The sequence below is a fragment of the Schistocerca nitens genome, chromosome 2 (assembly GCF_023898315.1).
Source record: "Schistocerca nitens isolate TAMUIC-IGC-003100 chromosome 2, iqSchNite1.1, whole genome shotgun sequence".
NCBI classification, from domain to species: domain Eukaryota; kingdom Metazoa; phylum Arthropoda; class Insecta; order Orthoptera; family Acrididae; genus Schistocerca; species Schistocerca nitens.
This window is the reverse complement of record NC_064615.1, coordinates 680,025,099-680,038,945: the sequence shown is the minus strand read 5'-3', so window position 1 is coordinate 680,038,945 and position 13,847 is coordinate 680,025,099. Positions and strand designations below refer to the sequence as shown.

Below are 13,847 nucleotides of genomic sequence, written 5' to 3'. Positions count from 1 at the left end.
ATAAACTTCAAAGAAACTGCAATAAAAATCCACCTTAGTGGACAACTGATTGGAAGGAAATGCCTGTTCGTAATGTCTTTAAACTTTATTATGATGAGGAAAATATAAGAAGTAATTTTATGGAACATTACTATAACAACATAAGTAAAATTACCTCATATTGTGACTATTCATTTAACAGTTACCACCAAGCAACCTGTGCCATCTTTACTATAAAAACAGAAGCACTGCACAGTTAATCTAACTAAGAACATATATCTTATGGCACTGTGTAGGTATATACCTTGGTTTTTCATAGTACATACAGGATGATGAATAATGAAACATGATGAGTTACAGTGTGAGACACATAGCTTCACTTCCAAACAATTCCCAATGTTCTGGAATAATCAATGTATTGTGAATGATCTAGACTCATTCATGTAGCTTGTATCCAGGACCAGTAAAACACTCACAGGTAACACCTAACCAAAATCTTAAACAACAAGAAAATAGCAGCGTCCCACACAAACAAGTTGTATTCATCTGCGGGGACAGCAGGAACTCTGAAGACACGCATCATGAGCACGTGAGCACTTTCTCCCCACCAAGTACTCTGCACACAACTGAAGATATGCTTTGCTGCACGCACTTCCATTGCCGCTCAGCATGCAACCTTGAAGCCACCTTCTATGACGGTCATGCCAACTAAGATAGTTATCTCATGTAATTAAGAACTTCCACATCCCACAATTTATAATCCATAAAACAGATGCCAATTTTATAATGCTTTAACCAAGAAACAAGTATTTTTCAGCAGAAAATAAACAGTATTGCACTAAATGTCCAAAATAAAGAACTTGAAACAAAATAATTAGATTAAATTAATAATTATAACAATCATTTCTGCTGCAGGCAACTGAAGACTCCTAAAGCAATTATGCAAAACATATACAGTTAAGAAATAAAGTAAAATTCACCTGCAAAAGATGAGTAGTGTTTATTCTTGTCTACAAGATATACAGTGTTCATAGTAACTGCAAAAATATAGCCACAAAGATTAACAATGAAATTATGTAGTTGATTAACCTGAACGAAGACACAAATACCAAGGCATAGTTGTGTAGCAGAGAAAGAGAGTATTTTCTGTAGTCAATGTGAACTATGTAGTTGCGAGAATTCACCTTCCTTGAAAGCTTCAGAGCAGTGGGGTCAACAGTTTATATAAGATATGAATGGGGCAGAAGGAACGCTCAAATACAATCTAGAATTAGTGTCTACTGTCTCACACAGTTACAGTTCAGTGAACGGTCTTGAATGGTCATGGGCATATACTGAGGGTATGTTTTGTCAAAGGCCATGTGGTTGTCATAGCTGTAGTCACCATGAGGGCACTCATAAAGTTTTAATTATTGCCTTGAAAAAATAAAGTTACACAATTTTATGTCTGCCTTCAAGTATGTGCCTGTACAGCCGGTACATGGAGAGATGTCCGCACTATAGTACTGTAGCACTCTGCAAGAGGAGCAAATACAAAAAATCACAGCCCATTGATAAAGTGTGGTATGAACAATGGGTAATCGTAAAATTTTAATTGTCTCCTCAAAAAAAAGTCATATAATTAATTTATTATTCGTTTGCCTATGGGGGCGGGGGTGGGTGGGTGAGGGGGGGGGGGGGTGGCAGGGGGAGTCTACAAGCTCAACTCCTTACTGAGCAAAAATGGTAACAATAATCCAAGGCATCAGTGTTGCTAATGGGGCACATTTTGCATAGTATTGCCTCCTGTTATAAAAAACTTAAATATGGTTGCTTTTTTACGTTTCAGAATAGTAGTAAGATAGGAACAAGCATTGAGAAAATTTACCCCCCCTTCAACAGGGACATATGGCTGATTGGTTCCTACTAAGAGTAGTTAATATTGCCTATTATGCCAACCAGAGCAGCACTTTTCTGGTAGACGTTTCTCATGAAGATATCCATCATTCAGATTGGCCAGTGGGATCTCCTAAGTTGAATCCTATGGATGGAGCATGTCCAGGATCCATAGGGGAGACAAACAGTAACTTTGTAGCTGCCACAAAGAATTCTCAGACCTCTACACTAGACCCTTCCAGGAGTGCAAGCTACTATTAAAAGGGCTCTTGAACCACTTCACACACGAAACATCACTAACAGGTACAAGTGGCAGCTAGAGCTAACCAACTGACTATTAACTAATTTGTTGTGCTGAGGAATTTACAGGCTTTGCACTTTGCTGTATGCCAGTATCTTGTGATTAAGGCTCATCTTATTCTGTAACCCTACATACTTCATGTTCAGGAAATATTCTTTCCCTTCTCATTTATGTTTAACTTTTCTTCACTAGCACTAGTGTTTTCAACAGTACTGCAATATAAGTGGCAATAAGAACATCAATTAAGCATTAGCAAAGAGAGCTCTGGCTAGTATAAGACTAAAATTTTTGATTGTGTAGACACCGTAAGGTACATTTCAAACTAACAGCGTAATCCTAAGTACTGTGAAAGTCATTCCAATTCTGACTTAAGAAAGAAATATAATCATAGAAAATCTGGTGAAACTGTCCTACGAGAAATTGTGTGGTATTTGGATGCACTATGCAGGGCAGGAATACCAGACAGCTGAAGTATCATTCTGGCTGGAAAGTAACTTTTGTGTGATGTGCCAATGCCAAGTAACACAGCTCAATGAAAGTTGGACCATACATAAAAAGAACTGCACAGTCCGGTACAGAAGGTAACTGAAGTAATGTGCAATGAGACAAAGAGATATTACTCTTTTACTGCAAGACAATAATTATACAAAAGACACTGCAATTTATGACAGTCCCCTGGATATTACAAAAGGTGGGACATCGATCTTAACAGGATATGTAATCACCATGCACAGTAATGTGTGTTCTGCAACGTGCTCCAATGTTGGCCACAAGGCTGGTGAGGGAGTCCCGTGGTAGGGCATTCTATTCTACCACCAAGGCCGTTGACAACAGCTAAACGGTCACTCATGAATGTGGACAAGCTGCAATAAAGCTCCCCAGTGCATCCCACATCTGCTTGAAGGGATGTAGGTCAAGAAATGAGAGGGCAGTCCATTTGCCAAGTATCTTTTTGTTTTAAGAGCTCCTCCACCTGTGCTGTTTAAATCACTTGTGCACTGTCATCCATAAAAATAAAGTCAGTGCTGAATGCGCCTCTGAAAAGATGTGCACGAGGAAGAGTAGTGTCACAATAATGTTGACTGGTGAGTGTAATGTGTTCAGAGATTTGGTGGTCAGTATGCCCATGCAATGTTATGTCTCCCCGCACCATAACACCTGGACCAACAAAACAATCATATTTGACAATGTCACTGGGTCCTTTGCATGCTCCCACCTCTTGCCATATGAGAGTACATATACATACAGAATCACTATGCAGTCTGAATTTTCTCTCATCTGTGAAGAGCACGTGACCCCCCCCCCCTTCTTCACTGGTCCAGTCCCTACACTATAGTCACTGCTGCAAATGGTCCCAGCCATCAATGGAAAACAACATACTGGTTTTCAGATAAAGAAACTACCCCCACACAATTGCTGGGCCACTGGAGAGCATGAGAATGCAAGCCTTGTAGTCCTGTTAAATGTGGTTGCAATTGCACCTACTGTTTGGTGTGGGACTCTTCTTGCTTGTTGCATGATCTAGTCATCATCTGCTGCTGTAGCTGCCTTTGGTCAACCACATCCCATCCTTCAGACGGCAGTGTCTTTGGTTTGGAATTCTCCCCACATACATGAAATAGTGCTGTGAGAAATACCAATCTCTTGAATTACACTTAACACACTTTATCCTTCTTCCAGTTTCTGGATGATTCTTCCCAATTGAAATCATCCAACTGTTGTCTCCAGCCATGTAATGAAGGCACTGTAACTGCTCACTGATTAACATGATTAACACATACTTTTTTCTCATACTTTCAACTGCCTTCTGTTGCAGGGCCAGCCCCATCTGGCACTATAATCATGCTGACCTCATACCATGCTCCCAAACTTTCATTGCCAACAACAGTTAATATTTAATTATTAACGTTTGCAGAAGAATATCCAAAGGTGTGTGAGGCGCACAGCCTACTGATAAGATGGAGTACTGTGCAGTCATTGATTTCCTGCACCTGAAGCGAAACAACAAAGCGGCAATCCATGCTGAGTTGAAGGAAGTGTCTGGCAACAATACACATCATACAACACAGTGGACAGGTGGTGTAGATGCTTCTACTCTGGTCAAACAGGTCTGAATGACAAACAGTGAAACTGAAGATTGTATCTCTGCAAAAAACCAAGAATCACAAGAGAAGCTGAGGCTTCGGTGTTCCAAGACTGGCATATCTTAATCAAAGGCAGTAGTGGAAAAAGTGAAAAATCTGGCATGGATCACTTTCCAGCAACTTGCTCGATATTTTGAACACGGTTGGGTGCACACCTATTGAACAAGCCTACTTAACTGAAACACCAGCATAGAATTTTGTGGCTCTGTCACACCAATTCAAATGACTTCCTTACCACCTAATCACCACTGACAACTGCTGGATGTATTACTATGACCCCAAGACAAAGGAGTTAGGCAAGCAGTTTACATCACTGAAAGCTGGCTAAAGCCGGATATAAGCTCAGCCGAAATTTTTGCGAGGAGCGTAACGGTGTTCTGAAAAGATAGGCTAAACACAGTTGGCGGTGGCGTGTTTGTTGCTGTCAGAAGTAGCTTAACTTGTCGCAAAATTGAAGTAGATACTTCCTGTGAGTTAGTATGGGCAGAGGTCATTGTTAGCAACCGGAATAAAATAATAATTGGATCCTTTTACCGACACCCCAGTTCAGATGATACAGTTGCTGAAAGGTTCAAAGAAAACTTAAGTTTGATTTCAAACTGATACACAATTCATACGATAATAGTTGGTGATGACTTTAATTAACCCTTTACATGTTGGCGAAAATACATGTTTAATTCTGGTGGTACGCATAAAATATCATCGGAAATTATGCTAAACGCATTCTCTGAACATTATTTCGAGCAGTTAGTTCATGAGCCCACGCAAATAGTACACGGTTGTGAAAAACAAACACTTGACCTCATAGCAACAAATAATCCTGAGTTAATAACGAGCATCAAAACCGATATGGGGATTAGTGAACACAGGGTTATCGTAGCAAGACTGAATAATGAATATTGAAATCCCCAAATCCTAGAAAAATAAGCGAAAAATATAACCATTCAAAAAAGCAGATAAAAATTCCCTTGACGCCTTCCTGAGAGACAATCTCCACTCATTCCAAATTAATAATATAAATGCAGAGCAGATGTGGCTTAAATTCAGAGAAATAGTATCGGCAGCAATTGAAATATTTAAACCAAATAAACTAACAAATGACGGAGCTGATCCTCCTTGGCACACAAAACGGGTTAGACCACGGTTGCAGAAACAACGAAACAAACATGCCAAATTTAAATAGACGCAAAATCCCCAAGATTGGCGATCCTTTACAGAAGCTTGAAATTTAGCAAGGAGTTCAATGCGAGATGCCTATAAAGTTTCCACAACGAAACTTTGTCTCGAAACCTGGCACAAAATCCAAAGAGATTCTGGTCGTATGTGAAATATGCGGCAAGAAACAATCAATGCCTTCTCTGCGCGATAACAATGGATACTAACGAAGACAGTGTTGCCAAAGCAGAGTTACAAAACACAGCCTTCCGAAATGCCTTCACAAAAGAAGATGAAGTAAATATTCCAAAATTCGAATCAACAACAGCTACCAACATGAGTAATGTAGAAGTAAATAGCCTCTGAGTAGTGAAGCAACTCAAATCACTTAACAAAAGCAAGTCTTCTGGTCCAGACTGTATACCAATTAGGTTTCTTTTGGAGTATGGTGATGCATTAGCTCCATACTTAATCATATACAACCGTTCGCTCGATGAAAGATCCGTACCCAAAGACTGGAAAGTTGCACAGGCCACACCAGTATTCAAGAAAGGTACCGGTAATAGGAGTAATTCACTAAATTGCAGGCCCATATCGTTAACGTCAATATGCAGCAGGATTTTAGAACATATATTGTGTTCGAACATTATGAATTACCTCGAAGGAAACGGTTTATTGACTCACAGTCAATATGGGTTTAGAAAACATCGTTCCTGTGAAAGACAACTAGCTCTTTATTCACATGAAGTGCTGAATGCTATTGACAAGGGATTTCAGATTGATTCCCTATTCCTGGATTTCCGGAAGGCTTTTGACACTGTACCACACAAGCGGCTCGTAGTGAAATTGCGTGCTTATGGAATATCGTCTCAGTTATGTGACTGGATTTACGATTTCGTGTCAGAGAGGTCACAGTTCGTAGTAATTGACGGAAAGTCATCGAGTAAAACAGAAGCGATTTCAGGCGTTCCCCAAGGTAGTGTGTTATTGGCCCTTAGCTGTTCCTTATCCATATAAACGATTTCGGAGACAATCTGAGCAGCCGTCTTCGGTTGTTTGCAGGTGATGCTGTCGTTTATCGACTAATAAAGTCATCAGAAGATGAAAACGAACTACAAAACGATTTAGAAGAAATATTGGAATGGTGCGAAAAGTGGCAGTTGACCCTAAATAACGAAAAGTGTGAGGTCGTCCACATGAGTGCTAAAAGGAACTCATTAAACTTCGGTTACACGATAAATTAGTCTAATCTAAAAGCCGTAAATTCAACTAAATACCTAGGTATTACAATTACGAACAACTTAAATTGGAAAGAACACACATAAAATGTTGTGGGGAAGATTAACCAAAGGCTACGTTTTATTGGCAGGACACTTAGAAAATGTAACAGACCTATTAAGTAGATTGCCTACACTACGCTTGTCCGTCCTCTTTTAGAATACTGCTGCGCGGTGTGGGATCATTACAAGATAGGACTGACGGAGTACATCGAAAATGCTCAAAGAAAGGCAGCACGTTTTGTATTATCGTGAAATATGGGAGAGAGTATCATAGAAATGATACAGGATTTGGGCTGCAAATCATTAAAAGAAAGGCGTTTTTCGTTGCGACGGAATCTTCTCACGAAATTCCAATCACCAACTTTCTCCTCCGAATGCGAAAATATTTTGTTGACACCAGCCTACATAGGGAGGAACGATCACCACGATAAAATAGGGGAAATCAGAGCTCGTACGGAAAGATATAGGTGTTCATTCTTTCTGCGCGCTATACGAGATCGGAATGATAGAGAATTGTGAAGGTGGCTCGATGAACGCTCTGCCAGGCACTTAAATGTGATTTGCAGAGTATTTGTAGATGTAGATCACACCAAAAACGGTAAAGACCCAACCACCACTGGGCAAGGTGACTGTTCTATAAGATGGCTACAGTGTGTTGCTAAAGGATAATGCTCGTAAGTGCAAATCATCATAGAGGCACACTATCAAAAACTCCTCATGAGGTTACAGGAGGCTGTTGAGAGGAAGTATTGCAAGAAGCTACTCATCTGGTTGTTATTCCTCCACAGGTACATGCCTTTCTTTTGTCTAAAAGGTCCTTAACTCTAAAATATGCTTTGTTAATTGCATTTTGATGCAATTCACTTTACAAAACAACCATTACCTATGAAGAATTGTACAAAATGATAATGTGTTCACTGTACTTCATCCTACTTCCATTGGGAGTTTACAATATGAATAAACTTTCACCAGTGTGTTAGAAAAAATCTTTGTCATCTGCAACAATCTAGATGCTATAAATTCACCAATAATAAGGCAAAATCTCATGTGTCACTGTTTCATACTTTCTCTGGACCAGTTGCAGTAAACTACACAATTTTACCAATGACTGAGCTGTTTCCCCTGCTATATTTATGAAATTATATTTTCTGTGGGTATTTCAGTCTCTACAAATAGTACTGGTACTGGAAACAAATTCAGATCTTATTCTGATTCGAAACCACTTATTACAGATGTAATAAGGTTCATACACCAAGGACAAAGTAAGAGAAGTACAAGTAGACTACTACTAATATTAGAACTATTATTACTATTAATAAAAGAAAAAGAAGAATAATGGCAATTTCATAGTGCACATAATTTTTGGAAGTAATTTGCAGTTCCAACACACACTTTTACATCTAATGTTGCCTCTCCATCAATAATAACAACCTGTGCCCTCCCTACCAAGAAATCTTTAATGAACTCATAAATTTCATGATACCTAATGATCATACTTTTGTGAATACTTGTGTAAAGTGTGGTGTGGTTATGAGCCAAATGCATTTTGGAAGTTAAGAAATCCTGTATCCACCTGATTTTCCTAATCCATGACTTTCAGAATGTCTAGAGATAAAAGCATAAGTTGAGTTTTGCTTAACCAATGTTTTCAGAAAATGTGCAGATTGGGGACGTAACTCAGTTGGAGCTGCACATTATGTTTGAACTCAGAATATGTTCTAAGATTCTACAGCCGATGGATGTCAATGATATGGCATGGTAGTTTTGTGGATATTTCTGGTATGCTTTTGTTTTGTAGCTGTGCATGATATGTGATTTCTCCTAATCACTCGACATTTTTTTGTTTGAGGGATTTACAGTATATTGCGATTAAGAGAGGGGCTAACTCAGACGAAAATTCTGTCTAGAATCTGACAGGGATTCCATAGGGCCCTAAGGCCTTGCTCAATTTCAGCTGTTTAGCCAATGCGGCTGACACGATGATCTGTATCATTTATCTTTGCATTGGAGCAAGAATTAAACTGCAGCAGTATTTGTGGAGCTCCCTTTGTAAAGGAACATTAGATGAAAGTGTTCAGCATTTCTGCACCTGTTTTGCTACCTTCAATTTCGGTTCCTGCGTCATCCATGAGTGGCTGGACACATAACTTCAGTGCCTCTCACAGTCTTCATACATTACCATAATTTCTTTCGATTTTGTGAGAGATCTATCAATAACTTTCTGCTACAGTAGTGGCCGAAGGCTTCCCACACTGCCTTTTTGACAGCCATATGTATTTTGTTGAGCATCTCTCTTCCTCTGGCCCTATACTTTCTATTACAACTATTGTCCAGTAGCCAGTGTTTCTATGGAAATATCTTGACAGAGATTTTATACCACAGTGTGTCACACCAGTCATGAATTGTTCTCCTAGGTGCATAAAAACAGGGACCACAATGATTCTATGTGGTCCTGACCGGAGCTAAATATTTTGAGTTTGTCCTTGAGATAAGACATTCTGCCTCTTTATCTATTTTATTGAATACATAAATCTTTCTACTTCTTTTAGTTGTCATTTGTAGTACTTTGGTTGTCATTGTTTCTATAAATATCTCATGATAACTGATACTAGTTTCAACGTGGGCATAACTTTAGAGGTCGAGTCTTTTTGTTGCCATTATATGTAATATATTTTCTATATGGGAGTGCTTCTGAACAATCTGTTCTAAGTATTTCTTAGAGAAGGTGAGTAATATCTAAACTGATGGTTGGATGACTAAAGTCTGTTCTAAGTATTTCTCAGAGAAGGTGAATAGTATCTAAACTGATGGTTGGATGACTAAAGTCTCGGTGGGGATGGGGAACATATGTACAGGTGAGCTGAGGTTTTCTCTGTCTGTTTTGGTTACATCTGGTGGTGAGTGTAGTGGCTGATTGAAGGACCAAATTTTAAGTTTATGCCCACCCTTAATACTGAGTCTTGCTCAAATCATCTCAAATACAGCTTCAGTTTCTATCTCAGTAGGATTGAGTTTTTTGCCTGCTGCAATGAATATACTATTTCCATTACCCCTTAGGCTACTATTTCAATATACACTTAGATATACCTCAAAATCTCACTTTCAACAATACTGGATTTTATCTAGCTTTCTGTATGTAGTGTTACATCAACTCCACTGCTCCCAATTCTGTCATTTTGTTGCAAATCCTTTGTCAGTGATCAGTAACATTTTAATAATTTCATCAGTGGGGGAGGAAGGCCAGGCATTTTTTTGGTCTCGCCCTGATACTCTGGAGTACCCATTATCTGGATTGCATGGAGAGTGTGCATGCCACATACAGTCAGGTATTGATGTGTAGGACTTCCCTGAACCATTTAAGGAGATGCTACAGCTCTCAACCCTATGGTCCAAGTCTAGAAAGTAATTGCCAAGCGTGTTACCGAACCTTCAATGTCTCTGATTGAAGCCTTCAATTCAATTCAGAATCAGGGGGCTACAATCATTTCTGGATTCAATACTGCAGATTGTAAACTTTGTTCAAATAATGTGAGAAAGACTGATTTTCTCAAGTTCTTCTGCCAGTCACTGGACTGATCTGAGGATAACATTGGCAACCAGAGGGTAGACGTTATTTGCTCCAAGGTGCACTACAATCTGCAGCTGGTTACATCCTTTTTCCCTCAGTGGCTGTTGAAACAACTACTTCAACATGTTGACATGAGATCCCCTCATACTGAGCGTGCAAAGTGATCTTTCTTATTCCTTTTGTCATTTCACCAATGGGCATCATTATTCCCCATGTGTATTTTTATGCATAGTCTGTTAGAAGAACTACACAACCATCATAGCAAGTACTTAACATTATCTTCACAGATGAAAAACATGCCCAAGTGTATGCAATGCTTCTTTGATTATTCATTTTTGGATCTTAACAGCAAATATAACATTTATTATAAGACATATGAAAATTTATATTAATTGTTACTGGAGTTTTCAACTTTATTTCTGGGAATGTTTTACTGCTCCTTCTGCAGAAGGTACGCAGTGAGCTATCAGATTTTTTATTCAGTTCATAATAAATGATTTTATGCATTGATCAAGCACAGTTTTCAACATTTTTGGTTACTGTCCGAACAGAGTTATGTGTCTACTGGACAACTTTAAGTTGACGTTCTTACATTTCACCACTAGAGATGATCTGGCATTAATGTTCACATTCCCCTTACATCTCACTTTAAGCTCACAATCTCTTCATTTTTTTACCATGTCATAGTTTTTTTTTAACCAAATCACAGAATCACAATTTTGAAATGACTTTATTTGCCAGTTCCCTTACTTAATGCTATATGAATCACAGCACAGATTTTCATTTGGGTCTTCTCAGTTGCCGTTCTTTTTGATTTTACTACAGTAATTCAATCACGCAATTAAAGAAGGAACCAAACACTTGAACACTGAGAATCTTATTGCACTTCTCATTCAGTGCACTCAAATATTACTTCCTGCCACAAAATATGTGTATACATTTTATATCTGACATGGATAGAAAGCTGTGTACAGTGAGAAATATTCTTGCTGTGTAAAATGACTGTGCTCACTTACATTGGACAGTATCTCATTAAGTGACAGATTTCTAAAAATCACCATTCTGTGATAAAAGTCAAAGGAAGTAAGGTTAGGTTTTATATCCCATCAACAATGAGGGCACTAGAGATGGAGCACAAGCTTGAATGGTTTTGTAAAGGATGGGGGTGACAAAAGCCCAGTCACCATACATATATGTATCAAAAGGGCAGCTCAAAAGCAGCTGTTTTTGTTCTATGTCTTGTCACTACACACAAAAAGTATGTTTCGAGTCTGACAAAGCAAATTACCCAACATGGAAACAGTACTCACTTCTCAGGACTCTGTCGAAAGTGCAGCATTGCGAACTGCAACAACGAGTGCTTGCCATCGTGCTGATTTGGAAGAGTGTGTTGTTGTTGTTGGTACTGCTGCTGTGACAGCTCATTTGCTGTGGTGAGCACAGTTCCTGTATGCTGAGGCCGCCCAGTCCATGCATCCAGATGGTTGTGAACTGGAGGTGGTGACATAGCACGCCTTGGGCTTCCATGTTGGGGTGAGGTGCGCTGGTGCTGGTGTTGTTGTTGTTGTTGCAGTGATACTTGTTGATGTTGACCCTGTGTCTGCTGCTGCTGCTGTTGCTGGTGGTGGTAGCCATCCACAGCCGAAATGACAGGCTGCTGTTTCTGGTGTAGCTAAAACAATTAATAAACAATGAAATCATAAGTTCCTCAAGATTACCATTGCATACTGCTGCTGAGAGAATGTAAGTTGTTTATTTGCAAGCAGACACACAGGTTTTATTGTAACCAGAGAAAAACAATGGATGCTATATAGAAAGAATCTTCTAATGCACAATCACTACAGAGTTTGAAAAGATTTTCAGTTTGCAGATACCTTCACAGTGTTTGCACTTATGTTAACACTAAATATTACTGTCATTCAACAGTTTTGGTCTTTCTTCTCTGCAATTAGTTTCTCTTTGCACTTAAAATCCACGTGAACAAAAAGAGTATGTAGAGTGGAAACTTAACAGCTGTATTTCAGTCAGTTCTTATTTAATTTTTCTTTAATCTCTAGCGCATGAACATTAGAACACCAACAAGTATACAATGTAGTGTTTTTTCTGATGTAAAACACAAAATAATAATACAGATACAAAGCATGACCAGCAAAGGTTGCTACACTATACAAAACAGACATAAAGGGATATAAAGACTTAAATGTGAACACAAAACCACAATATAACAGGACATGTTCACATACTGGTTGCCATCAATAAACTAACATATTACACACAAAAGATATCTAATAGAAACTGCAAAAAATATGAGATGTGATGAGGTATGCAATTAACATAATGAAGACGTGGGGAAGGAAAAGGATAAAGTAACGTGTGTGTGTGTGTGTGTGTGGGTAGAGGGGGAGGGGGGAAGGGAGTATACCTTGTATACTTTTGTTGGTTCTTCTTATATCCTCCTCCCCATGTACCTTTATCCTTTAACATCCCCACAGCTCCATTCTGTTAAGTGCATACTCGTATGTTCAGTTTTTACTTGAATTCATTATCATGGTTGCTTCTACAAAACATATGACACTTTGTATTTTCCACAAGATATGGTAATTATAGTGATTTCCCTCTCTGATTAATATAATGACCAGAGATTCTCATTAGCCCTCCCCCCCCCCCCTCCTAGTATTTGTCCTCCAGCTACTTCGGATTACTTGACATTAAAGGTATGCTTAGTGTAAAACTACTGATTTGGTATAAAATTTTATGCTGCTCAGGTTTATGAGTTCCTCCATGCCTATTCACTGTATACCTCCCCTCGCATGATAATATGAAGAGTACTGTGTTTGCTACTGAATAAGTTATCTTTGATAGTAGGACTGCTAACTACTGAGTGGTACATAATACATGGGTGATAGGTGATTACCACTACAATATACTACATAAGCGGTAACATTATGTTTTAATGGTGGAGGGTGGTTTTATTTTTAGAAGCAGTACCTTTTTAACCACATGACTTGGATGTTTCTTACATTCTGTATTTAAAAAAGAAGAAGAAGAAGAAGAAGAAAGAAAGAAAGAAGAAGCTCACCCCTCTACTAATATGTGGTGTGATTTATGATCATTTCATGCCTTTGATTGTTTACGTCACATCTCATACTTTTTGTAGTTTCTATTAGATGTCTTTTATGTGTAATGTGATAGTTTACTGATGCCAACCAGTATGTGAACATGATCTGTAGTAGTGTTGTTTGTGTGTACATTTAATTCTTTATATCCCCTTATGTTATATTTTGTATAGTGTAGCAACCTTTGCTGGTCTTGCTTTGTAACTGTATTATTATTTTGTGTTTTACACCAGACATACACTGTACTGTATACTTGTTGATATTCTAATGTGCATAGGCCTGAAGATGGCACCAGTGAAGTGCTGAAACTGGTAGCTTGAAGGAAAAATAAATAAGAACTGTCTGAAATACAGCTATTGTGTGATTTTTGTTTACGTACTGTTTGATCAGCCAAGAATATACATTGTGACAAACTGGATTGGAATTTAA

General features: G+C 38.6%; 1 protein-coding gene and 1 long non-coding RNA gene across 2 annotated transcripts in view; one reads left to right on the top strand and one right to left on the bottom strand.

Annotated features, from left to right (window-relative positions):
- Positions 1 to 13,847, bottom strand: part of LOC126236813 (unconventional myosin-XV) — a 498,803-nt gene that overhangs the window by 44,684 nt on the left and 440,272 nt on the right. The window contains exon 47 of the mRNA XM_049946408.1: positions 11,613 to 11,974. Within this exon, the coding sequence (XP_049802365.1) occupies positions 11,613 to 11,974 (362 nt within the window). The remainder of the gene's footprint in view (positions 1 to 11,612; positions 11,975 to 13,847) is intronic.
- Positions 1 to 13,847, top strand: part of LOC126236814 (uncharacterized) — a 67,020-nt gene that overhangs the window by 51,602 nt on the left and 1,571 nt on the right. The gene's annotated exons all lie outside the window — the stretch shown is intronic.